This window comes from Martes martes, assembly GCF_963455335.1.
Source record: "Martes martes genome assembly, chromosome: 7".
Lineage (NCBI taxonomy): Eukaryota > Metazoa > Chordata > Mammalia > Carnivora > Mustelidae > Martes > Martes martes.
This window is the reverse complement of record NC_137894.1, coordinates 82,868,050-82,895,806: the sequence shown is the minus strand read 5'-3', so window position 1 is coordinate 82,895,806 and position 27,757 is coordinate 82,868,050. Positions and strand designations below refer to the sequence as shown.

Sequence of the window (27,757 nt, the reverse complement as noted above, 5' to 3'; positions counted from 1 at the left end):
TGATCCCAGGGTCTTGGGATGGAGCCCCACATCGGGCTCCCTGCTCAGCAGGGAGTCTGCTTCTCCCTCTCCCTCTGCCTGCTGCTCCCCCTGCTTGTGCTCTCTCTCTGTAAATAGTATATTTTAGTATATAACATAGTATATTTTAGTATATTCACTTTGTGCAACCATCATAACTATCCAATTCCAGAACATTTTCAACACTGTAAAAAGAAACCACATACCCAGTAGCAGTCACTCCCTATTTCTCCCCCGACCCTGCCCAGCCCCTGTCAATTGCTATTTACTTTCAGAGGCGTATGTGTGTAAAGAGATAATTTCAATTTCTTCTGACCTTTCTCCTTAAAAAACACACCAGGTAAGATCTGGCAGAGCACTTTTTTTTTTTTTTTTAAGATTTTATTTATTTAGGGACTCCTGGATGGCTCAGTTGGTTGAGCGGCTGCCTTCGGCTTGGGTCATGATCCCAGTGTCTTGGGATTGAGTCCTGCTTCGGGCTCCTTGCTTGGCGGGGAGCCTGCTTATCCCTCTGCCTCTGCCTGCACTCTGCCTGCCTGCGTGCAGGCTCTCTCTCTCTCTGACAAAAAAGAAAAAAGATTTTATTTACTTATTTGACAGAGACACAAAGAGAGGGAACACAAACAAGCAAGAGAGTAGGAGAGGGAGAAGCAGGCTTCCCACTGAGCAGGGAGGTCAGTGTGGGGCTCGATCCGAGGACCCTGGGATCATGACCTGAGCCAAAGGCAGATGTTTAACGACTGAGCCACCTAGGTGCCCTAGCAGAGCACATTTGTAACAAATGCTTTACAAAGCATGTTTATAGGGGCACTGGTCTGGCTCAGCTGGAAGAGCATGACTCTTGAGCTCAGAGTCTTGAGTCTGATCCCCATGTTGGGGATAGAGATTACTTAAAATAAATAAAAATTTAAAAAAAATAAAGCATGTTTATAGAAACCTGTTAACAGTCCCATGGAACTCTTTTTGAAAATTGCAGTACCGGGGCACCTGGGTGGCTCAGTGGGTTAAGCCTCTGCCTTCAGCTCAGGTCATGATCTCAGGGTCCTGGGATCGAGTCCCGCATCGGGATCTCTGCTCGGCGGGGAGCCTGCTTCCCCCTCTCTCTGCCTGCCTCTCTGCCTATTTGTGATCTCTCTCTCTCTCTGTCAAATAAATAAATAAAATCTTTAAAAAAAAAAAAAAAGAAAGAAAGAAAATTGCAGTACCTCACTCATTGTTGCACATAAGAGTACTCAGTCCAGAGGCACTGGGTGGCTCAGTTGGCACTGGGTGCCATCAGGTTATGGTCTCAGGATCATAAGATCGAGCCCTGGATCAGGCTCTGCGCTCAGGCTCAGCAGAGAGTCACCTTGAGATTCTCTCTCTCTCTCCCTCTGCCCCTTCCCTGACTCATGCTTTCTCTCTCTTGCTCTCAAACAAATAAATCTTTTAAAAAAAAAAAAAAAGAGTGCTCAATGCAGCTACCAAATTGAAATTTCATCTAGGAAACCTCATCTGGTATTGAAAAAATTTAGACGCCATCTATGTCAGCATAGTGAATGTAATTGTCAACATTAAGGTTAATTATCTGTTCATCAACCAAAAGAATGAAAGGACCCAGCTCTAAAAGTTAATGTGATACGACTATGACTGAGAGAAGACACGGGATTTCTCAGCTCCTGAATTCAATCTTTAAAAGATGAAAACATATAGCATTGATGTCAGTGTGAGTAGAGGGAGTATCCAAAAATGATTTGAAGTTGCTGAGTTTTGCTTTTTGGATTAATCACTTTTTCAGGAGACATCTTGGGTCAACATTCTTTGCAACAAGGACTTTTAAAAATATCCCAGGTTCCAAAATACAGGGAAAAGTGGAAGTGAAAATGTTTCTCTCTCTCTCTCTCTCACACACACACACATGCACACACACACACACACACACACACACACACGGACATGAAAGAAAAAGGGTGAAAAATCCCTAGAGAAGTAGTAGAATATCTTATGTGGGGGAAGTGTAGATTTGTTCTGAAGGCAGAAATTCTTAACTAGGAAAAAAAAAAGCAAGAAGTGTTTAACTAGAGAAACAATGGGTTATGTGTGGCATAGCGTCCAACAGTTTTGTTAGCTCTTTTAAAATTTTTTCAAATTAATTTTATTTCAAAAATTGTTTGGAAGATTTGCACTCTTTGTTTCTGCTTTCCCTGTAGGGCCTGAATCCTCAAGTGAAATAATGGAATATAACAAAAGATGAAAGAAAATATGTCTAAACATAACTTGGTTTCCCTTCTCCTAAAGCATTTCACATCTGGGATTAGAGGAAATCTTAAATTATTTTAATACTATTTTAATTTTTCTAACTACTTATGAGTGTCATGTGTTAGGCACCTCCCTGTATTTCTTGCAGGTTTCTGTCTCCTCCCTCCCCTGCAGCTCTGTGATGGAGGAATGAGGGCATCAAATCATCAATATTGAAAGACGACTTAGAAATGATTTAACATAATATATATGCTGCTTTTGTTCTAGGCATGGAGCAACACTAAACTGTCCTCTATGTCTCTGTCCTTATCAACTCGTGTTTAAATCAAAAGAGGGAGCCTGGGTGGCTCAGTCATTAAGCATCTGCCTTTGGCTCAGGTCATGATCCCAGGGTCCTGGGATCGAGCCCCACATCAACCTCCCTGCTCTGCAGGAAGCCTGCTTCTCCCTCTCCCACTCCCCTTGCTTGTGCTCCCTCTCTCTCTCTCAAATAAATAAATAAAATCTTTAAAAATAAATAAATAGAATAAAATAGGCAAAAGAAAGTGTGCTAGACTTCAGTGTAATGATCTTTGGCTTCTAAATGGAATTCTTCCAAATAGAATTAGAGATATGAACATTAATCAATAAATCTACATGTGCCTTGGGGTCAGGGTTCTGTAGAGATGATGTCACTTTTTCTCTTGGTCCTCAGGCACTATGGTCAAGATTATTTCAGCTGGTCCACGACTGGTACTGATTCCCAGGGCTGAATCCCAGGAAAGTGGGAGTTGATTTTGTTTCTCTAAGAGTAATTTTCATCTCTGGAACATTCACTTTTCCACCTTCATTCTCCTGAGACATGACTCTTTATTTTTTGATCTTTTATATATGGTGTCTGTATTGTTTGCTTGCTTATTGATTTATTTAAATAAAGTGTGGTTTATGAACCACAGCTCCCAGTTGACCATGCAATCACAAGGGTAAACAACCAATACACTTACAACCATTCTGTACCCATGCAACCATTCTGTTTTTCACTTTCAGTACAGAATTCAATGAATACATGAGATATTCAACCCTTATTGTACAATAGGCTTTGTGTTAGATGCTTTTTGCCCAACTGTAGGCTAATATAAGTGTTCTGAGCATGTTTAAGGTGGGGTAGGCTAAGCTACGATGTTGAATAGGTTAAGTGTATTACATGAACTTTCAATTATGGTATTTGTAATTTATGATGGTTTTATCAGGTTGTAACAGCATCATAAAGTGAGGAAGATCTGTACTATGCCTAGAGACTCCTTATTTTTTGTTGTGAGATCACACATTTCTGTACTGCTCAGTTTATTCGAATTGATGCTTTCTGTTACTTGCAGGTAAACACACCCTGACTGATATAATTGGAAAAAACAGGGTTCAGCAATCTTTCTGTAGAGAATTTTGTTGTAATATAACTCCCAGGGAGGAGAGAAGAATTAGGACCCAAAGGTTGTCCAAAACAAGAAATGGTCTAGAATTTGAGGAAATGAGGAGTTGATAAAAATGCATTTGGTGAAACTTTCTTTGATCAGAACATGATAAAAGGAATTAAAGAGTTTTCTTCTAAATCTAATTAAATAATCATCATTTCAGATTTTTTAAGTTTTTCTTCTAGAAAAAAAGTTGGTTTTTGTTTGATAAAAATGTTCGAAGCAAATACATTTTTCTATTTTCCCAAAATTTAAAAGTGATTTATTTATTATCCTCTAAAAGTTTACTTTTCTCTAAAATCTTCCAATACATTTGTTTTTGAAACACTATTGAGTATCTACTTCCAACTGTAATATTTTATTTTTATGTAGCTAAATCTATGAAATAATCAGATTGTGAGGGGCACCTGGGTGGCTCAGTGGGTTAAGCCCCTGCCTTTGGCTCAGGTCATGATCCCAGGGTCCTGGGATTGAGGCCCGAATCGGGCTCTCTGCTCAGTGGGGAGCCTGCTTTCTCTTCTCTCTCTCTGCCTGCCTCTCTGCCTACTCGTGATCTCTGTCTGTCAAATAAATAAATAAAATCTTAAAAAAAAAAATCAGATTGTGATTCAACACAATATGCTTGTGAAATTTATATAGAAGTAGGTAATTTAACAAAAATCTATTAAAACAAGGTGAAAAATTGATTATTTGGCTAAAAGTACTAGGGAAGGGACTCCTGGCAGGGGAGGGCACAGTCAGTTAAGCAACTAACTCTTGGTTTTAGCTCTGGTCATGATCTCAGTCAGGGTCCTGGGATCGAACCCCATGTCAGACTCCACGCTTGGTGTGGGGCTTTCTTGGGATTTTCTCTCCCTCTCCCTCTGCCCCTCCCACTCATGCTGTGAGTGTGTGTGTCTCTCTCTCTCTAAAATAAATAAATAAATCTTTTTAAAAAAGTACTAGAGAAGTGGTTCGGTTTAGTATCTTCTCAAATTATTATATAAGTAGCAGAAAAATCTGTTGTGTGAGCTAATTTTAATCTCTTTTCCTTTGATATTCCTTAAACTCTGTAACTGCCTTTTTTTTTTTTTAAGATTTTAACCAGGCACCCCTGTAACTGCCTTTCTGATAGTTGTTAGTATCTGTAACTGATAATTCCTTCTTATCATTACAAAGTATAGTTTGAGACCTTTACCCAGATAGATAGGCTCAGGTATTAATGAATAACTTTATTATTTCAAGGTTGGGTTCTCTACTCATGTGAGTTTTCAGCCATTGATTTTTTTTTTTTAGAAGATTTTATTTATTTATTTGACAGAGAGAGACACAATGAGAGAGGGAACACAAGCAGGGGGAGTGGGAAAGGGAGAAGCAGGCTTTCCACAGAGCAGGGAGCCCGAAGTGGGGCTCAATCCCAGGACCTGAGCCAAAGGCAGACGCTTAATGACTGAACCACCCAGGCGCCCTCAGCCATTGATTTTTTTTTTTAAAGATTTTATTCATTTATTTGACAGAGAGAGATCACAAGTATACAGAGAGGCAGGCAGAGAGAGAGGGGGAAGCAGGCTCCCCGCCGAGCAGAAAGCCCAATGCAGGGCTTGATCCAGGACTCTGAGATCATGACCTGAGCCAAAGGCAGAGGCTTAACCCACTGAGCCACCCAGATGCCCCATCAGCCATTGATTTTAACTGAAGTAATTATTAAATGTCTTTGTTGATAATTTTATTTGGCTACTCATATTTTAAATCTTGTTTTTCACTAGTGATTTCTAAGTTTAACATTTGATAATTTGAGTGTTTCTGTACAATGTTTCCGGTCTTGGCTTAAGTCTTGAAACCCTTGGTTAATGATCAGAGACATTTAGGTGGTCCTAGGTGACACTTCTCAACCTTTGTCCACAGGACACACTTACCCTCCCACCAGCTGTATGCAAATCCCATTCATTAACTGTAGCTCCATCCTCTCTTCATCTAGGAAGCAGAGCTCTACAGGCATTACCTTCAATCCAAAAACAAAATAGTAAATATTGGCCCTTTTCACCAGCAACAAATTACTAGAACATTCCTCCTGACACTTCATCACACTATACTGACACCACATGATGCCTCATGACTCCCAGTGGAAAAAACACTCCTCCAGTAGTTACTACAATGCACTGGAAAACAAGAAACAAAAGACAAAAAATAAATCCACCCCCTACCCAAGTGGAGAATAACCCTTGTTTGGGCAGTAACTTAACTTCTCTATGCCTCAGTTCTCCTTACATACAAAATGAAAGCTACAAGAAGTTCTCAAGAAATTATTAATAGTTTAACGTTATTGTTTTAAGAGCTTCAATTCAACAAGATAGGACAGAGGGCCTGGCAGAATAGGGAGAGAGTCAAGTGTGGAGGCAGAGGAATTGGACCTTAATGTAATAAAAATGTGTAAAGATCATGGACAGGGTAGCAGCCTTATCATTGATGTCTGTGTCTTAGGAGGAAAACTGGAGGGGCACCTGAGTGGCTCAGTCGGTTAAGCATCTGCCTTCAGCTCAGGTCATGATCCCAGAGTCCTGGGATGGAGCCCCACCACTGGGTTCTCTACTCAGCGGGGAGCCTGCTTCTCTCTCTGCCTTGCTGCTCTGCCTGCTTGTGCTCCTCTCTCTCTCTGTCAAATAAATAAAATCTTGAAAGAAAGAAAGAAAAAGAAAGAAAGAAAGAAAGAAAGAACAAACTACTAGTGGCAGGATGTAGAACGAAGGAGAGAGAGATGAAAATAAGAAAAGTTAAGAGTATTTCAAGGGTCCAGACAGATACTGAGGGTAATTGCTGTGGAAGGGAGGAGAGGAAGGCTGGGACCAATTTAAGAGATGAGACAATAAATTACAGATGCAACAGAATCTGTTACTAAATGGAGTGATGAGTGAGGGAGAAGAAGGAAGGATTTGAATAGGACTTGGAGGTTTCTGGTCTGAAAAGTGAAAGGATGCCGATGCCATTAAGTGACTGGAAGCACAAGGATGGCATGTACGTTTGCGCGTGTGTCCGCATGCGTAAAAGGTGACATGGGGCAAAGGTTAAGGAACGATTTTGTCCCGTCTTTTAAATTGCCTGTGGACACCCATGTGGTGCTGTCCCGCCGGACAGTTAAGAGTAGGTCTGGAGGCGCTCGTTCATAAAAAGGAAAGAAATGCTCTTGTAAGGCGAACAGCTCACTTTTATAGTCCTTAACCATTAGCACCCTAAACCCTGAGGTTATTACCTCACCAACCGTAAAAGCTTGATTACAGCTCACTGTGCGAAGGCCCTTAGTTCCCACAATTTCTATAGGCAAAATATTAATTGTGATTAATTATTGTGTGGCATAATACAAAGACTAGGCGATTTATTGTGGCTTCCGGAGGGCGCTCGTTTGGTTTTTTTCCGCTGCAGCCCTAAGGGAAAGGAAACTGGACAGCTCCCCAGGTGGCATTCGGCCCCTTCCGGGTCAGAGCCGGCCAGCCGCGACCTGCCCGCAGCCATGTGGGTCTGGGCCTACGGGCCCTTTCCGACTGGGGTGATCCAACCTCGGGCGGAGGGCCCTGCTTTCCTCCTTCCTACAGCTTACCGCCCCCGGCCCCCCGCGCCAGGGCGGGGCGGGGCAGGCTGCTTCGAGACCCCGCCTCCTCCTGCCGCCACCAGCCCCGCCTCTCCCGCTACTGCCGGCTCCCTCCGGCCCCGCGGTGCGGTGCGCGCGTGCGCTGGCCCTCGCCTCGGAGCAGCCATGATGGTGGGTGTTCCAGCGGCGCCGAGCCCTGGGCGCGCGGTGGGGGCGGCGGGCGCGGGGCGGGCGCGGGGGCCGCGCCGGCCTAGCACTAATGTCTCCCTTTGTGTCTCCCCAACTCCATCTTCTCTCCTGGTGCGCCGGGTCCCGCGACCCTGCAGGAAGGCCTGGACGACGGCCCCGACTTCCTCTCGGAGGAGGACCGCGGAGTAAGTTCTGCCTTCTTCTCGCTCACGGGACCCTTCCGCCCCCGCCTTGGCCCCTGGGTGTGGTACCAGGAAGGGTCCCCAGTCGCGCGGCACCTTCTCCCCGGCGTCCTCCTTTCGGTTTCCTCGCTGCACCGCGCCCCGCCCTCTTGCAGCCGTTCCTCCCTCGGGGCCGCTCGGTTCTGATTTCCTGGGGACCCACAGCAGCTTTCTTGTCCTCCGCCCCGCCTCAGACCCTCCCTTGGACCTCCTCCCCCGCCCGGCTTGGGGCGCAGGTGGGAAGTGGAAGTGGAGGCCGGAGCTGGATCCTTACCCCCCGGCCCCCGACACTTTGAGGGGCTATGAAAACCCATTCTCAGACCTTGGTGGTGGCACCCTCAATTTTCTCCCGTTGTAGACGTCGAACCCGCTGCCTCCCACTTTTCTCACCTTCTAAAACAGATAAAGTACAGGCTTTTTGTAAATTACCCGTTTGCAAGGGATTTTACGGTTGCCGAGCCTTAACTCTTCTTCAATATCCTACCAGATTTTGCAAAGTGCTGGAAGCTCATGGTGCCTTCACGTTTCTTAATATCCAAAAACATACATTTTTTTGCGGAGTTACCTCGGTGGTGGTTTGAGGCCAGTTGCCTGCCACTTAAGAAAGGGTCTCCAGACTCTTGATTCCTCCCTCCTGTTCTCTCCCCTCTTTTGCCTTGTCTGAAGCTGGGAGTTGGGGGGTACGTTGTACGAATAAGCGCCTGAAAAATATTGATATATGGTGATTGCAGCTCAGCAAGGTTCCTTGGGTCCATCACATTTAACAGCCTGCACTTCAGTTTTCCATTTTGCCTTTACTTATTCATGTTAGGTAATGTGAGAGACACATCAGTTCGTCGATTTTTGGCAGGTGACAAAATATTCTTGTAGGATATTACTGTTTTTTAAATAAAAGATGAGGTAGGTAGTATTAACTGGCGAGCTTTATAAAGTTTTCAGATGGTAAGAAGGATAACGGGGCTGCCTACTTTTATAAGTGATGTTTTAATAAATTTCTCAGTTTACTGGAAAGCATCATTTAGAATTTAGTGTGTGAAAGCATCATATAGGATTTCTGGTTATTTCTAAAAAGTTTAGTTTCTAGTGAGTTTTTAAAAACTGTGTAGATGTGTATCTATATGTTCTGGGATAAGACAGTAGCATTAGATGGCCACTTAAAAATTACATTTTGGTGGTGCACCTGGGTGGCTCAGTGGGTTGAGCCTCTGCCTTCACCTGGGGTCTTGATCTCTGGGTCTTGGAATCAAGCCCTGCACCCTGCTCTCTGCTCAGCAGGCAGCCTGCCTCCCTCTCTCTCTCTCCCTCCCTCCCTCCCTCCCTGCCGCTCTGCCTACTTGTGATCTCTCTCTCTGTCAAATAAAATCTTTTAAAAATTACATTTTGGGGGCGCCTGGGTGGCTCAGTGTGTTAAAGCCTCTGCCTTCGGCTCAGGTCATGATCCCAGGGTCTTGAGATCGAGCCCTACATCGGGCTCTCTGCTCAGCGGGGAGCCTGCTTCCTCCCCTCTCTCCTCTGCCTACTTGTGATCTATGTCTGTCAAATAAAGAAATAAAATCTTTAAAAAAAATAAAAATAAAAATAAAAATTACATTTTGGATTTTAAAGTAGAAAAGACAGTAGAGTTGTGTAATGAAAGGAGATGAATTGATTATAGTACAATTAAACTGATTTTTCTAAATATAAAGCAGTTGGCATTCTTTATTTAGATGACTTTGTCTCTAATTTTTATGGTCTACCAGAAAAAGCAAACAGAATTTGCTCTCCTGTAAAATCTGGCTAATGTTCAATAAAAGTATTAATTTTTTGAGTATTTATTTTGATATGAAAAGCAGAGTATTTTCTAGTTAATATTTGCTTTCATTGCCTTACGCCTTTGGTAAGATTTGATTATAAAACTTGAAGCACGTAATGTAATATGTTTAAAAACTTTTTTCAGGGGCACCTGGGTGGCTCATTGGGTTAAGCCTCTGCATTCAGCTCAGGTCATGGTCTCAGGGTCCTGGGATTGAGCCCTGCATCTGGCTCTCTGCTCAGTGGGGAGCCTGCTTCCCCCTCTCTCTCTACTTGTGATATCTCTCTCTCTCTCTCTCTCTCTCTGTCAAATAAATAAATAAATAAAAATAAAAAATGAAAAAAACTTTTTTCATATATTACAAAATTAAAGGGAAAGAGAGACAAAGAGCATGCCTGACCAGAAGGAAATGGAAAAAACATTACCATGAACTACAAAGCATTTAGGTTGTCATGGTTAATATGTATATATGTCCAGTTTTTCCTTATTTTTTGTCCTGTGGAAGTGGGTGAATCATAGTAATAATTATAGGTGGGGACTGTGTTAAGTACTGTATAAGCATTGTTTCATTATATTCTCTCATCATCCTTATGAAACTTTTAGTATTCGCCTTTTACAGATAAGAAATCTGAACCTTGGGGAAACTAAGTAAGCGGTGTTAGGTCACACAGCCAATGAGGGGGAGAGGTGGACTTTAAACTAAACCATGTTTCTGATACCAGAGCCAGTACAAGTATTTCTCAAAGTGGCCTTGAAACATTTGCTTCAGAATCACCTGGGGTGTTTGGAAAATAAAACAAGTTTCTGGGCTCTGCCCTAGTAAATCAGAATCTCCCGAAGTAGGGAGAAGGACAGATAACTACTTCTTTTTTTAAATCCTGTGTAGTTGTCATATACTACTTTTTCAACAAGCACCCAAGATTCTTTTGTGCACTGAAGTTTGATTACAACTGCATAGTTATCCTGCTGTTCCATCATTTCAGGAACAAATATCTGGCCTGTTTAAATTTCCTTATATTGTGTTTGTTCTGATAGAAATAGATTGCCATAATTAGAACTTTTAGACGTTCTTTTATTTTAGGTTATTGTGTTCAGCCTTTTAAGAAACTCTTGAGAGAGAAAAAGCATGAAGTGCATGTATCAATAGGAATTTTTTTTTAAGATTATTTATTTATTTATTTGATGAGATCACAAGTAGGCAGAGAGGTAGGCAGACAGAGAGCGGGGGGGCGGGGGGCGGGAAACAGGCTCCCCGCCCAGCAGGGAGCCCTATGCAGGACTCTATCCCAGGACCCTGAGATCATGACCCAAGCCGAAGGCAGAGGCTTTAACCCACTGAGCCATCCAGGCACCCCTCAATAGGAATTTTGATATAAATCACAGATTCGAAAATAATGTAAGCATTCCTACAGAGCAACAAGTAAGCAAAATTAAAGTTAATATATTTAAATACATTCTTAAGGAGCCTTAAATTTTCATCATGATTTTTGGATCAGAAGAGAACCTTATTGGGGCACCTGGGTGGCTCAGTGGGTTAAGCCTTTGCCTTCGGCCCAGGTCATGATCTCAGGGTCCTGGGATCGAGCCCCACATCGGGCTCTCTGTTCGGGGGAGTCTGCTTCCCCCCCTCTCTCTGCCTGCCTCTCTGCCTACTTGTCATCTCTCTCTCTCAAATAAATAAATAAAATTAAAAAAAAAAAAAGAGAGAACCTTATTGCCTTAAAAAAATACTGTCTTGTGAAAACTTAAAAAGCAGGCTTTGAGAAATACACAATATTGAAAATTACTGGCCACTCTTCAGCCATACCTCTGTATAATAGGCCATTTTTCCCCAAAATGAAGGACAGTAACATATTATTTAGTAAACAAATGAGCCCTTTGAACTGGACAGTTTGCTCAGATGTGCTTGTTAAATAAAAGCAGTGAGTGCCAACACATTGTTGGCATAATCTGCTTAGCATTTGCTTTTAATTGTAAATAATATGTTTACTGTTTTCAGAATTACTTCAGGTGGAGTAACTACACCTCTTCTGGATTCCTAGCCTTCCTCCTCCCTCTCTATCTCTCATCTTTGTCATATTATCATTTTCTAGTCATGCAGGCAAGAAACTTCTGAATCCTGTACTTCATCTCCATATCAGAATAGTCACTGAGGCCAGTTAACTTTTTTTTTTTGAAGGTTTTATTTATTTATTTGTCACAGAAAGAGCACAAGCAGAGGGAGCAGGCAGGCAGAGGGAGAGGCAGGCTCCCCGCTGAGCAGGGAGCCTGATGCCTTGGGATCATGACCGGAGCCGAGGGCAGACATTTAACTGACCCAGGTGTCCCCAAGGCCAGTTAATTTCATCTCAAAAATGTTGTTTAGCCAATCTTTAATGAGCATGGCCCCACTTAATGTCCTTGCTATTTCTTATCTGTCATTAGTCTCCTTTCTGTGTACCTTCCAGTCCAGCTTCACATTATTTAAAGTTTCCTGACTTTAAATGATTAAATCATATAATGACACTAGTCAAAAGCATTTTCCTGGACCCAGTTCTTCTTGCAGTAAGGTTCAAAGTCCTTGGGCTAGCATTAAACACCGTTCATGACATTTTCAGGCTGGCTTCATTTCTCAGTATTTCTGTCCCACTAGACATACTCTAGTCTGCTTGTCATTGCCAGGGCACTTTAATGTCTGCTTTATCCATGCCTATTAATGTGGCAGAATGTTTTTTTTTCCCCCTCACCTTTTTTTTTTCCCACTTGAAATTTGATTTATCTTTGAAGACTTGGCCACATGTTGGCATTTTCTTTGGTACCTGCACAGCATTTAGTTTGAGCATATTCCACATTTATTGATACTTAAGATAAAAATGTGACATCGATTATGTTGGCAGAGGATAAGATGAATGTTGGCAAAGGAAAAAGAGAAAGTTCCTGCCCTAAGACCATCACAGTGTAGTGGCAGACTTATGATAAAGTGCCATAGAAGTACAAAGGAAGGAGTGTTTGCCTTTGGAAGAAGGGGAAGTAGTGAAGACATAATGATAGCTGCATACTGACTTAGCATTTACTGTGGGCCAGGTACTTTCCATATACTCACTCAATTCTCAAATCCCTGTTTAGTAGCTGCTACTTTCTAGTTTGGAAAGGAGATCTGAGGTTCAGAGAGATTAAATAACTTGCCCAAGGTTGTAACAGCCAATATGAGCTGAAGTCAGACTCAGGCAGTCTAGCTCCAGGTCTGGCACTCTTAACTGCTGTGCTGTCACCTAAATGAGCAAAGCCTTAAATATTGACCAGGAATTTTGTAGGCTCTCATGGAAGGGAAAGGCTTGCCAGCAGAGTGGGTAGCCTGGGTAGGTAATTTGGTTCCACCTGGAGCACTTGTTCTCACAGAAAGCAAGGGTAAATAATGGATAGTATAGATCAAGTATAAATTGCATAATAATTAAGATTCCAGGCAGTGGGAAGTCCTTGGGGATTTTAAGCTGCGAAAGACCTATGCCTAGATGAAAATAGCATTGTAGATTACTCTGATATGGAGGTTGATTCTTCCTTTCACAAAGCAGAGAAGCCAGTTAACAGGCTGTTGTAATAGTCCAGATGAAAAATGATGAAGGTATAATTAAATCAGAAGAGAGGGTGAAGGAAGGGACATAGCACAGAGATGCTTAGGAGGTAGAATTGGCAGGGTATAGTGACTATAAGTACATGGGCTGGGCAGAGGAGAAGGAGAAAATGAGGAATGCAGGGTAAAAGAACTGAGGTAGATAATATGTTTGGTTTCATGTACATCGGATTTGAAGTACCTATAAAGTATCTGATCCCTTTCCTGCCAAAGATGTGAGAGGGTAAGGATTATGTCTTTTCAATGCTCTATCCCTAGCTCCGAGGACAGTGGTTTTGCACATTGAAGGCGCTCCAGGTTTTTTTTGTTTTTGTTTTTTTAAAGATTTTATTTATTTGACAGAGATCACAGGTAGACAGAGAGGCAGGCAGAGAGAGAGGAGGAAGCAGGCTCCCCGCTGAGCAGAGAGCCCGATTTGGGGCTCGATCCCAGGACCCTGGGATCATGACCTGAGCTGAAGGCAGAGGCTTTTTTTTTTTTTTTTTTTTTTGGAAGGCAGAGGCTTTAACCCACTGAGCCACCCAGGTGCCCTGGCACTCTGTTGTTTAATAAGCGACAGATATGTCTAGGCAGATATGTCTAGTTGGTACTGTGAAAGTATGATTGGGAATTTAAGAGGTTTGAATTGATGATAAATATTTAGGAGTTACAGTCGAGAATGGCTGAGATTGCCCAGCTTAGATAGCACCTGTGGAAACCAACATTTAAGGGATATAGGGAAGAATAGATCGATTGATAGGGCTGAGAGAGGTAGGAGGGATATGAGAGAAGTCCCCAGAAGTTGAGAGAGTTTAAAGGAATTAGAATGATCACTAAGGCAAAAATACTGCAGAGAGGACAAGAACAATAAAAAGTTACTGGATTTAAAAATTAGGTACTCAGGGGGCGCCTGGGTGGCTCAGTGGGTTAAAGCCTCTACCTTCGGCTCAAGTCATGATCTCAGGGTCCTGGGATCGAGCCCCACATCGGGCTCTCTGCTCAGCGGGGAGCCTGCTTCCTCCTCTCTCTCTGCCTGCCTCTCTGCCTACTTGTGATCTCTGTCTGTCAAATAAATAAATAAATAAATCTTTTTAAAAAAAAAATTTAGGTACACACTGAGTGTGTGAAGCTAAGACACACGTTTGTGAGACAGAGTCTAACCTTAACTAGAAGAGCACTGTATGAGCAGGTCCTGAAGCAGACAGCAAAGTTAAATGCTCAGGTGAACAGATGGACGCTGCTTATGAAAAAGTGGAAAAGATGATGAGGTTAGATTTTTTTTTGTAGGAGAGTTTATTGATAGGTCTGAGGGAAAACAGCTGCTAGTGTTGTTTATTTGGGATGTGGGAAACCAGGTCACTTGTTGAGAGTGAGGGTGGAAATGTAGAGGGTTGAAGTAGTAGAAGTTGAGAGTAGTTGCTGAAGGGAATCAGAAGGGGAGCTGAGCAGATCTATTCAAGAGTGTTGAGTGGTTTTAAGAGCCAAATGCAAATCAAAGACCATTAATTTTGTAGTAGATCAGTGTAAACAATTGTGTCTTTTCTGTAGCCACACCAGCTGCTCAAAAAGCAAAGGCGATTGTTGAATTGATCCTGAGTGGGAATTTGCAAGCCAGGTATGGCAAAAAGAGCAATGAGAGTTGACAGGACCAGTAAGAAAGATAGTGGAGTGACGTATCATGCAGTGGTGTGGAAGAGGAGAGAAGCAGAGAGGGTAATACACTGCAGACGTATAGAAAGGTCACAGAACAGGAGATACTGATAAGGTTAAATTGTACACAGGGTACAGTCTGTGAGGAAGAAGAATGGGAAGTACTTCCTTTTGTGTTTTATTACATAGTTGATTGTCTCCCTCACTACCGATTTCTTGAAGGCACAGCTTTTTGTTCACCTTACGTGCTCCACAGTACCCAAGATAGTTGTTTGAAATCTATTAAAACGAGATGAAAAATTGATTGTTTGGTTAAAAGTTCTAGGGAAAGGGTTTCTAGGTGGCACAGTTGGTTAAGCGTCTGGCTCTTGATTTTGGTTCTGGTCATAATCTCAGGGTCCTGAGATCCAGCCCCCGTTGGGTGAGGTGTCTTGGTGAGGTGTCTGCCCTACCCCCCACTCATGCTCTCTCCCTCTCTCAGATAAGTGGATAAATCTTTTTTTTTTTTTTTTTTTAAGTTTATTAAAGGGACGCTTGGGGCGGGGGGGCTCAGTCAGTTAAGCAATTGCCTTTGGCTCAGGTCATGATCCCAGGGTCCTGGGATTGAGTCTCACATCAGACTCCTTGCTCAGCAGGGAACCTGCTTGTCCCTCTGCCTGCTGCTCCCCCTGCTTGTGCTCTCTCTTGGGTGCCTGCACGTGCTCTCTTTCTCTCCCTGATAGATAGATAGATAGATAGATAGATAAATAAAATGGTAAAATCTCTTTAAAAGTTTATTAAATAAATGCATATTAGTATATTGTCTATAGGGTAAAGTGTTATATTTGTACTACCAGTAGTACTAACTGTGACTTGGAGAGAATACAGGCGTTATTATGAACACCGTTAGTACTATTCTAATAATAACTTAGTAATGTTTTATTGTGTCTGGTATGGTATGTGAGAGGAAATCTGGTTGCAAATGCCAGTTACCGCTTTCTCTAGCTACACTCAGCAGCTCAGAGTGTAAAAGCAGAGAGTTGATGGTTGGGTTAATAACAGTTACGAGAATTTGCAAGCAGGGTATGGCAAAAGAGCAGTGGGAGTGTGACACCAGAAAGGCTTTGGATGGGGCTCCTGGAGGGTTCAAGGCAGTTAAGCGCCTGACTTTTGATTTCAGGTCAGGTCATGTTCTGAGGGTCCTAAGATCCAGCCCTGCCTTGGGCCCTGCACTCAGTGGGGAGTCTGCTTCTCTTCCTTTCCCTCTGCCCCCTTGTGTGCATATGCTCACTCTCTCTAAAGTAAATTAATACATCTTAATTAAAAAAAAAAAAGTTGGAGTGATATATCATATAACCTTAGTAATGTTTTGTTGTTTTTGGTATATGAGAGGAAATCTGGTTTCACACACCAGTGTCCAGAAAATGTATATATAATCAACCATGGATTTGACTGCTCAGTATAAGACATACAATAATAATAGAAATGATGTTTTACAGGACTTCCAAAATCATATCTGGGCTAGAAGTTAAGCAGATTTAAAATTTGGCCTGAATTAGTGAGACTAATGGAATTTACTTCTATCTGTCTCAGAGGTTTTCCATTGATTGTACTATAATTACATTTTCTTAGCCCAGTTATGATTACCACCTTTCTTTCTGCCCTTTTCTACTTTCCATTCAACATGTAGTTATTAAAGTCTGCCACTGGGAATATAGCAATGAACAAAACAAAAATCCGTGTCCTCACAAAATTGGCATTCTAGTTAGGGAGGACTATTAAAAAAATAAAATACAGTAGATGGTAAACAAATGATATGAAAAAAAAGGGAGGGATAGGGATTGTTTGGGAGTGGAAAGGAGTTGAGCTGTAGTCTGAAGGTTGCCAGGAAGGGCCTTCCTGAGAAGGTGACGTTTTGGTAAATAGTTGAAGGAAATGAAGGAGTGAGTCCTACAGATAGATATCTGGTGGCAGAATATTCCAGGTAGAGGTAACAGTAAGTGCAAAGACTCCTGAGGTAGCAGCATGCCCCAGTATTAAAGGAACGACAAGGAAGACGTGGCAGGTTTACAGTGAGCCAGAGGAATGGTAGGTTAGCCTAAGAGATGATGTCAGATACAGATTTTATATTGCCTGGGAGACCCCTGTAAGGACTTTGGCTTTTCTCCAAGTGGGGACCCCTTGGGTTTTTGAGCAGAGGAATGATGTTTAGTTTAATGGGATCTTCTGGTAGCTCTGTAAGGAATAGAATAAAGTAAGGGGTAGAAGCAAGACACCAGTTGGGAGTCTGTTGCAATAGAGTTATTTTCCTTTTCTTCATCCATCCACTCATGTCTCTACATTTGCTTTTCTGGCAGAAGATGGAACTAATTTTTTAGGAATGTTCTAGGGTACATACTTTCTAGTAAATGAGTCAGTATAGTAAATTAGTAATGAATGTCTTCTTTACTAAATAAGTATATGTGGAAAATTAATCAAAAGGGCTTTGTCTTTAAATTATCTTTCTTATTTTATTTTTTTAGATTTTATTGAGAGAGACAGAGAGCACAAAGGGAGGGCAGTGCAGAGGTTACAAGCAGACTCCCTGCTCGGCAGCTCATTGTGGAGCCCGTCACTGACACTCAATCCCAGGACTCTGGGATCATGACCTGAGCCAAAGTCAGATGCTTAACCAACTAGGCGCCCCTAAATTATCTTTCTAATGATATATATTTATGTTGTTTAATCCATTTTCCCTGCCAAGTCTTTCTCATGGCCTTGACACAGTGTTTAAAGAATTAAACCAGTGAATGTCATCTAATGAGAATTTCCTCACACCGACCTTACTAATTTCAGACAGTTAATTAAATGTTGATGAATCACAAGTTGTTTGCTTTCATTTTCCCTTAATAAAAACTCTCTAATATTATTAACTTTAAAGAAAGAAGAAAATACACCTGAAAAATCCTGTGTACATTTTATGTAATTAACATTAAATTTACAATATAATACTTTATCAAATCTGTGTACCACCAAGAAAAAAAAATATTTCCAGTTAAACTGAAATTTGTTGTCAGTTGCAAGGCATTCCTGTTTCAAATGTTAAAATGCATAAAATACGCATCTAGAATTGATGAAATATAGCAGATTAGCTTTCAGTGGAAATTTTGTATTTATGTGGGGGATGATTTCATTTTATTGGCTGACTTTTCCATTATACATCTTAGTTATTAGAAAACAGGACTTTGAAAAAAAAAAATCCTAATGTGTGTGAAGCAAATCTTACTGCCAAACAAAATAATTCCTTTATGTGTCCTTTTCTCTGTAACCTCAGGAAATGGAAAAAAAAAATTGAGGTATGAAGTGTATACCATACTGACTGTGGAAAAATGCAATATCAGGATGAACACTTCAGCTGATATTTTGAATTTACTATGAAATATAAATTAAAGGAGTCACAGTATCACCACCAGCATTTTGCTATGACCGCCTTATGATTCAGGCACTTTTCCTGAGATCAGTTCTAGAACATAGTTGCTAAAAGAATGAAAAAGACAAATGATAGATTGGATTAATGGCCATTAAGGCAATATGTGAATGGCTACCAGCTTTAATAACGCATACAAAAGATAATTTACAGAAGAGGTGGAAAGCAAAGAAGTAGAAACGTCAAAGGAGGGAACTCCTAGAGATGATTGTGGTTATGATCACAGGGATGTTTGTGCTCACTTGCGCCCTCTCTCTCTCTGACAAATAAATCTTTTTTTTAAAAAAAGGTGAGGGGCGCCTGGGTGGCTCAGTGGGTTAAAGCCGCTGCCTTCGGCTCAGGTCATGATCCCAGCGTCCTGGAGCCCCTTATAGGGCTCTCTGCTCAGCAGGGAGCCTGCTTCCTCCCTTCTCTCTTTGCCTGCCTCTCTGCCTACTTGTGATCTGTCTGTTAAATAAATAAAATCTTAAAAAAAAAAAAAAGTGAAATGTCAGTGACTAGGTGAGATTCCCGAAATAAGTCCCGGGTTTAACTACGGTATTTGAAGTAAGCTAGGTAGTTAATTAGACTTTAAATAATTTCGTATCTTTGCTGCCAAGACTTCATTTTCATCTTGTAGTGAATTTGATTTTTTTTAATAAGACTCCAAATTAGCCAAACATTTTAGAATGTATATTTGTTTAAAGGGAAGAAAAATTGATGAAATTTAAGAATTATAAATAGAATTAATGATAAGCATTGTAAAGTAGAGGGGCATCTGGCTGGCTCAGTGGGTGGAGCATGTGACTTTTAATCTCCGGGTTGTGAGTTTCAGCCCCACATTGGGTATAGAGTTTTATTTATTTTTTTAAAGAATTATAAGTAGAGAAGTCTTCTCGTAGGCAAGTAAATGAAAGCACTAAATTTAGAACATATTCAATTATTTGAACGTAGTAAAGCTTGTAGAGTAAAATGTGAATTTAATTCATACCACAGGCGGTAGTTGAGTATTCATGTTACCATTTTTCTTAGCGCTTTACATATGTAATATCTTTAATTGTATTTAATAGTTTCACAGTTTATTCCTGTATTAAGCAGTAGGATTATTAGCCAATATTCTTTTCATTATTTTTCTTGTTCTAAAAGGTAGATACTTGGTGCCTGGGAGGCTCAGTCAGTTAAGCGTCTGCCTTTGGCTCAGGTCATGGTCCTGGAGTCTTGGGATCGAGCCCTGCATCAGACTCCCTGCTCAACAGGAAGTCTGTTTCTCCCTCTCCCCCTTACCCCGCTTTCATGCTCTCTCTCTCTGTCTCACAAATAGATAAATAAAATAAAAAAAAAAGAAAGAAAGAAAGAAAGAAAAGAAGGGGCACCTGGGTGGCTCAGTCAGTTAAGTGGCTGCCTTCCACTTGGGTCGTGATCCCAGATTCCTGGAATCAACCCCCCACTTTGGGCTCCCTGCTAGGTGGAAAGCATGCTTCTCCCTCTCCCACTTTCCTGCTTGTGTTTCCTCTCTTGCTGTGTCTCTCTCTGTCAAGTAAATAAATAAAATCTTTTTTAAAAGAAAAAAGAAAAGGTGGATACTGTCCTTACTTTTAGAGCACTTGAACTTTAATGGACCATCTTCTCCGAAGATAGTTAATTTTATGTTTGTTTGGTTTTTTTTCAAACAAAAGTTCTCACGTATTTATTACTGAACCAACCAACTGGTGCAGAAGAATAGTAACAGAAGAATCCTTTCCCTGATAAAACGTGTCTATTGCTCAGGTAGTAGTGATGTTACAGAGTGATAGGATATGAGTTTGTGACCATGCAGCATAGATATGTGTGCCATCCCATGTGCTGTTGCTTATAGACCAGCTTGGTTCTTCTCGAGTGCCTTCTCTGAAGTTGTACCTAATTTTGTTATTACCAGTTTTCATCTGAATCCACTGGGGAATGGGACAGTTCTGCTTTTGTTTCTTTGCCAGAAATTGCTTGATGGGCCTTGTGAGAAGATCCAAATCAGAGTATTAATGTGCAGAGATGGGATTCAAACCCAGGCTGTCCAAGCTCCTAGGTTAGGGTGACTTCCAGACTTCCCTGTGGTAGTCCATGGTGAGGAATAGTCAACCACACATACCATGATGGCAGAGAGTAAGTTAGAGAAAAAATATATTATAATGAATTTATAATGAATTTTGAGTGAAATTATAATGAATCATGGTTAGCACATCGACTCATACAAAGCATAGTTGAATGGTATAGAACGAAAATTGATTAGGATAATAACATACCCAGGCCGCCTGGGTGGCTCAGTCGTTAAGTGTCTGCCTTTGGCTCAGGTCATGAGCCCAGGGTCCAGGGATGGAGCCCTGCATTGGGCTCCCTGCTCAGCTGGAAGCCTGCTTCTCCCTCTCCCACTCCCCCTCTTGGTGTTCCCTCTTTTGCTATGTCTCTCTCTGTCAAATAATAAATAAAATCTTAAAAAAAAAAAAATAGTAACATATCCAAAGCACCTGCCTCCCAAAATATATATGAGGTTTAAATGAACTTGATAACCTTTTAGATTTAAGATTATTTTACTTTTGTTCTGTTTTTGCATTGTCTTAATGTGTGAGAAAATAATGAAATTCTGTATAAGCCCACAGAACTTTTCATTAAAATATTATCTTTTTCTAGCTTAAAGCAATAAATGTAGATCTTCAAAGTGATGCTGCTCTGCAAGTGGACATCTCTGATGCTCTTAGTGAAAGAGATAAAGTAAAATTCACTGTTCACACAAAGGTAAATGTGATTTTGAACATGTATTATTTCAGCTATTTATTGTGCAAATGTTACATATGTAATAATACATTGACTGGAACCTTGGTTTTGAACATAATTAGAAACCATATTTTAGTTTATAATTCACTGCTTTTAACAGTTTTAGTGAATGTACTTATTTTAATGTACTTTTTAAAGATTAACATTTAAGAATCACAGAACCTAGATGTAATGCACATTTAATTTTCTTTAGACTTATTAACATGTTTCACTATTCTTGTTTTCAGTTTTGTTTTGTTTTTTTCAGTTAATTATATTACTGTCTTACCGAGCACCTGGGTGGCTCAGTTGGTTAAGCCTCCTACTCTTGATTTTAGTTCAGGTCATGATTGCAGGCTTGTCCCTCTCCCCCAACCACCCTCCTCTCTCTCTCTCTCTCTCTCTCTCTCTCTCAAATAAATAAATAAAATCTTTAAAATTAAGTAAATAAATTACTGCCTTACAAATTATTTTCTTCTTGGATTTTAGTTCTCAGGCACATTTTCAGATCATAGATTTATTTTCTTTTGAGTAGTTGAGTTTGATATATATTAATAACCTTTAAGTAATGGTGGCAGTCCAATATAATAAGAGGCTGTGAACTTACTTTTTCAGAGTTGCCAGGATAATTTCTTCTGGGTGTCTCAGAGTTTTCATTATAGATTGTAAAAGTGATAATCATTCATGATAATCATTCATGATAATCATAAAACTGATAATCATTCATGTAAGACTAATTTAAGAAAATAAGATTAAAAGTGTTTATTAAAAGCCTTTTAGTATAATTTTGATTTTTCTTCAAGAGAATCTCTATCTTTGCAGAGTTCATTGCCAAATTTTAAACAAAATGAGTTTTCTGTTGTTCGACAACATGAGGAATTTATCTGGCTTCATGATTCCTTCATTGAAAATGAAGACTATGCGGGTTACATTGTAAGTGTTGGGGTTCCATTTTAATCCCATTTTCTAGGCGCTTTTTAGATACCTTGTTATGTGTTAAATCTTGTTTAGCATTTTAGTGAACTGATGTGATTTTTAAAATTGTCAGTTGCAGGGACGCCTGGGTGGCTCAGTGGGTTAAAAATTGTCAGTTGCAAAACACAATTGACTACCACCTTTTATCCTGAATTGTCTAGTTTGAGAGTGTGAAGATAATGGATATCTTATGCTCCTTCATTTAAATTAAATTCTTACTGTTTATTGGAATTAAAACAGGCTTTTCCTTGAGATTAAAGAGGGGGATGTTATAAACCATACTGGTTTTGAACCCTTAGGTAGACAGATATTTAGGGTTGGAGGGTCCCTTAAGAGGTTATTTAGGTATCCATCAGGACCTGACCATGCTCAGATTCCTGAAATTTAGTTTCATTTCTTCTCCTTGAAATCATCCTGATCTGATTCTGTCTCCATCCTTGTGGCCACTCCTTCTCAGTCATTTGCTCTTTCTTTGTATGACTCAGAATTTGGGGACAACTGGCAGTGCATTCTTTTTTTCTTTTTCTTTTTCTTTTTTCTTTTACAAAAACTACCAGTTTATATAAAGAATCAACTCAGGACAGCCAAAAGAAAGAGATGCATAGGACAAGGTACAGGGAGAGGGGGTTGGTGCAAAACTTTCATGTTCTGCAGGTGTACCACCTTTCACCTTCCCAGCATGTCAGTGTCTTCACCAACCTGGAAGCTCTTCTTTTCGCATCTTATTTCCACCTTTTCTTCCTCATCTTGCCTGATGACATTTTCTTACTACCATGTCCTTTTACAGACTAAACACTCCTCAAAGAGCAAGACCATGTTTTCTTTAGGGTGCTTGGGTGGTTCAGTTGGTTGAGCGCCTGCCTTCAGCTCCGGTCATGACCCCAGGATCCTGGGATCAAATCCCGCATCAGGCTCCCTGCTCATCAGGAGTCTGCTTCTCTCTCTGCCTGCAGCTTCCCCTGCTTGTGCTTGCTCACTCTTTCCACTCTCTGACAAATAAATAAAATCTTAAAAAAAAAAAAGATCATGTCTTATTTATCTTTATATGCACATTGCTCAGCATCATTCCTGGCACACAGTAGATGGGTGTATGTGTGCTCAGCTATTCTTGATACTTCCTTCCCTGTTGCTTTCCTCGAGCATAACCCTTTTCCTGTGTTCATTCTGTAGCTTTCCCCTACTTATCTGTTCTTCCTTTTACCTTCTTGGTTTCTTTACTTCCATCATTTCCCCTAAACACTTCTTACTTGTAGGCCCTTCCTCTTAAGGTACACTTTCTCTATATTATTCCTTTGAATGATAGGGCTCTTCTAGATATTTTATTTTTATTTACGGTAAGTGTTTACTTACCCACTGTGAGTAAACAGAATGATGTTAGTCATTAATCCCTGTCTTGTTCTCTTGGTTTTAAGTCCATACTTTCTGTTTCTGATCCACTCCTCCAGTTCAGGAATCCTTTTTAACATTCCTTGCTGGATCCTACCGTTGGGATTCATGAATTTTAGAAACAGAATAGCATAAAGCTACTATGAATTCCTTAATTTAAAAAATATTTGTATTTAATCGAACCATTTACATAATTCTGAAAAATGGTATGCGTCTTCTTTTAGTATATAGTCAGAGCTTAATGTGCATATAATTTGAGGACTCTAAGTTGCCACATAGAAATCTGCAGATTAAAGTGTGGGAACGAGTGTTCTAATACTAGAAAATAGTGCTCTGCTGTTGGCACAAAGGACCTAATCAAATTCTCTACCCTGAATTGACATATTTCTGGTGTTGTGTTCATTCAGGATGTCTTTAGCTCTCTCAGATTCAGTCTTTTATGGTGGCAGCAGTACAGCTGCTGTGAAAAAGAAAATAGTCTTTAAATGAGTGACTTGGTTCTCTTACAGATCCCACCAGCACCACCAAGACCTGATTTTGATGCTTCAAGGGAAAAACTTCAGAAGCTGGGAGAAGGAGAAGGGTCCATGACAAAGGAAGAGTTCACAAAGATGAAACAGGAACTGGAAGCGTATGTGATTTTTCTTACTGCTTTGTTAATTGTGCTTATTTTAATGCCTTTTTCTGTGCTCTCTGATATCCCATCCTTTTAATCATTTCACCACAGTGACCCTTTCTGAAAGATGCAGGTTAAAGCCAAACAACCAGTTTTAACGATCATGATCAGAGCCTACAGGAAAATTATGGAATAATTGTCTGCATTGTTAAATTCTTTAAATTAATGTTTTAAATAGACTCTGAAAATTGAAAACAGAGGATCCAAAACCTTATTAAAAAATAATAGAAAGGGAAATACAACCTTTTAAAAACAGAGTGTAACTTGTTTTGTTTTTTATTTACAAGGTCTTAGTCATTGCCAAACTGGTTTTCTTTTTTCGATATGTGCATACTACCCAAACTTCTGTTTCTCATAGAAATATGCACTGTGCAACTCTGCATATATTCTGTTTTCTTTTTTAGAAAATATGTGTGTGTGCGTGTGTATATGTATAATTTTTGCCCTCTTTTTCTCTGCCTCTGGCTTCTGAGGAGGAAGAAGAATAGGAGCAAAGTAACAAGAGAATAGTTTTTAAAATGTTTTTCGTTGAATGATTATTAGTTTCACATATACTGGAAATGTATTAAATCCTTGAAAAAATTTGAGATAGTTTCTATTTTATTTTTAGCATGCTTGCTAAAAATACCAAATCTTTACTCTTTTATTAGACATTTGAAATAATTTTAGATTTGCAGTGTATTGTTTTTCTTAATTTGGGGAGCTATACAAGGAAATATTTTCCTTGCATCATCATCACTTCCATCACTCTTTTTCTAGTCATTTCTCCTCTTCATGCATTTCCTTTTCTCCTGTTCCACTTAGTTTCAGCTTTTAAGCATGTATCCCCGTGGCCACTAGCCTCCTTTTCAGAATGCTAAACTCATTTGACAGGATAAATTAGCAAAGTAGATCTTTTTTGTCAAAGTGTAAGGTGCCAGGTATTTTAAGACTTTTGTCTATGCTGGGTGCAAGCAATAGTCTGAGAGCAGACAGAGATCTATACTTTTAGAGTTATAAGACTGAAAACTGGAAATTAGCAGAGCACATTAATATTAAAGAATCTGTGGTTTTCCAGTGGCCCTGATCATGATTCTTTTGTGGTCTGGTTAGGGGTTGGATAACAGAGAACCTTGGGTTTATCCTACTGCTACCTCCATCCTCTGCATCCTTCTTTTTTGTCTTCACTGAATGACTACCCTCACAGAGATCAAACTTCTCCCAACATTGGTCCTGCTGGTTTGCTGGTATGTAAAATTTATCCTCCTTGCACGTAGTTGAAGCAACAATATTGGGCCTTTTCCTTGAATGTTTCTTTTTTTCAAACTGACATGTATTACTATATGATCGCTGTGATTCACTGATATTAAAATATTTTAAATACAGTTTTTCAATGTAATGACAAAAATTAGTCTCTCTGTGGTATGCTTTTTTTCTTGTGTGTTTGGGTCATTAGATGAAAATAATTATTAATGTCAAAAATGTGTACTGAGGTTTGGGTTTTATTTTTTGTATACAAGTGTTTAAATGCAGTAATTATCTAGAAATTGAGTCAAAAAGATTGTATCAAATAATTTGTAGTGTACTTTCTCTGGAGCTGAAAACAAATCCCTCTGTAGTTACTTTTAACATCAACTTGCATAGGAAGAAAGGTTCATAAAACCTAAAAATATTAACATTTAAATATAATAAATATTATTAACTAGCATGAAGCCTTTTCAGAGCTGGGTTTTACATATTTTATTAACAGTTCAACTAAAATCTTTGTTTATGTGGATTTTATCTTTATATCTTTAATTTTGCATTCAGTATAATTCAGAGTATTTGTTGAAAAACTTGTTGCAGATGATTTTCTAGTTGATGCAGTGTTTTACCTTTAACTTTGTATATTGTTTCTAGTGAATATTTGGCAATATTCAAGAAGACTGTTGCAATGCATGAAGTGTTCCTATGTCGTGTGGCAGCACATCCTATTTTGAGAAAAGATTTAAATTTTCATGTCTTCTTGGAATATAATCAAGATGTAAGTATTGATTAAAGTAGTGATCAAGGTTTATTTTTAGAGTTACTGGAAAAGGCAAGAAATAGATGACCTCTTTTTGTAACATTATTATATTTCAAAGCAGTTTAAAATGATACTCTTGTATTGATAATACAGTATTTCAGTAGAACTTGAGTAGATTAATTGAAGAAATGAGGGTAAATCATGTTACTACAGGGGATATTGATTTTTCATCCTGAATTGTGAACTTCTTAAGAAACAGGGTTATCAATTTGATTGTTTATTAAATTTGAGTTTGGAGTCCTCTGAAGGTCGTATGGGGAATCCCAGCCAGGTGTTAGAGCTAAAGAATTCCAGGTTACTTTAGGATTAATCATTGACTTTTGATCCGTTTAACTGACCTTCTTTAGTGTGATTGCTCCTAATCTTTCCTCCCTCTCTGCGTGAAAACTGTTATAGTGCAAATAGAAAAATTGATGCAATTGAGCTTTAAAGATTTCTTCATTTGTAGTACTGGCAAAAAAATTTTAATGGGTGGGTGATATAGATATTGGGATTTATATTTGGATGACAAGATTAACTCATAATTTTAGCAAAAAACAAGTGTAGCATAGTACTAGTTTGCTTAAAAGTCAAAATCAAGATCAAAGAGTTTTGTATATATAAATTTGTCTTTCTGGTTTGGTTTTAGTTGACATGACCATGACAATAAAATGTCCTAAGTCTAGCAGTAGAGAGAACACATTTTTTAAAAGGGTATGAAGTACCTCAAGATCACAGAAATAGGAGCACCTGGGTGGCTCAGTGTTAAGTGGCTGCCTTTGGCTCAGGTCCTGATCCCAGGATCTTGGGATCAAGCCCTGTCAGGCTTCCTGTTCAGCAGGAAACCTGCTTTTCCCTCTCCCACTACCCTTGTTTGTGTTCCCTCTCTTGCTGTCTTTCTCTTTCTGTCAAATATATAAATAAAAAATCTTTAAAAGAAGAAAAAAAGATCACAGAAGCATAGCACTTAAGCATGGGTACTTTCACAAGCATGTATGTGGTGATACTGGTATGTGGTCATTTGTAACTAGGAATTATAAAGAATGCTGGCTATATCATGAATTATAAGTGAAAACAGTTTGTGAGTAGGGTTGCCAAAGTGATATAGATGCTATCATCAATCTTTTACCGTTATGTGTCTGTTTTTCCTCAACCTTATTCGTGGCCTGGGCCAAAACCTTAATAATAATTCGTAGAGCCACATAGGTATCCTGGCGTGGTATTGTCAGCTTAAGGCCGCTCGTGCTAGAGGAGCCTCATGCTCCACACACTCTGTCCCATCGCCAAATCCCTTAGTGCTATCTGAAATTCTGTATCTTTTTTTTTTCTTTTTTAGGATTTATTTATTTTAGAGAGAGAGAGAGAGCAGATGCACGAGTAGGGAGTGGAGGGGAGCAGAGGGAGAGGGAGAGAATCTGAAGCAGATCTTGTCATGGGGTTTGATCCCAGGACCCTGAGATCACAACCTGAGCCAAAATCAAGAGATGGACACTTAACCGACTGAGCTACCCTCGTGCCCATATATATCTGTATTTTTAAAAGTTCTGTATTTATTATTTGTCTCCTGCTACTAAAATATAGCCTCTCTGGAAGTATGCCTTTTATTTTTCACCACTGCATCCTGAGCACTTTAGAGAGGTGGCTGACAATTAAGATATAATAAAATAAGTATTTGTTAAAATGATAAGTGAATGAGGTGCACCTGGGTGGCTCAGTCGGTTAAGCATCTGCCTTTTGCTTCTGTTACGATTCCAGCGTCCTGGGATCAAGTCGCAGCGTCAG

At 39.9% G+C, this 27,757-nt stretch overlaps 1 protein-coding gene across 1 annotated transcript in view; it reads left to right on the top strand.

Annotated features, from left to right (window-relative positions):
* The first annotated feature begins 7,051 nt into the window (after positions 1–7,051).
* Positions 7,052–27,757, top strand: part of SNX6 (sorting nexin 6) — a 62,487-nt gene continuing 41,781 nt past the window's right edge. The window contains exons 1-6 of the mRNA XM_080808018.1: positions 7,052–7,437; positions 7,593–7,640; positions 20,793–20,897; positions 21,738–21,848; positions 23,786–23,907; positions 25,831–25,954. Of these exons, the coding sequence (XP_080664144.1) occupies positions 7,189–7,437; positions 7,593–7,640; positions 20,793–20,897; positions 21,738–21,848; positions 23,786–23,907; positions 25,831–25,954 (759 nt within the window). The 5' untranslated portion in view covers positions 7,052–7,188. The remainder of the gene's footprint in view (positions 7,438–7,592; positions 7,641–20,792; positions 20,898–21,737; positions 21,849–23,785; positions 23,908–25,830; positions 25,955–27,757) is intronic.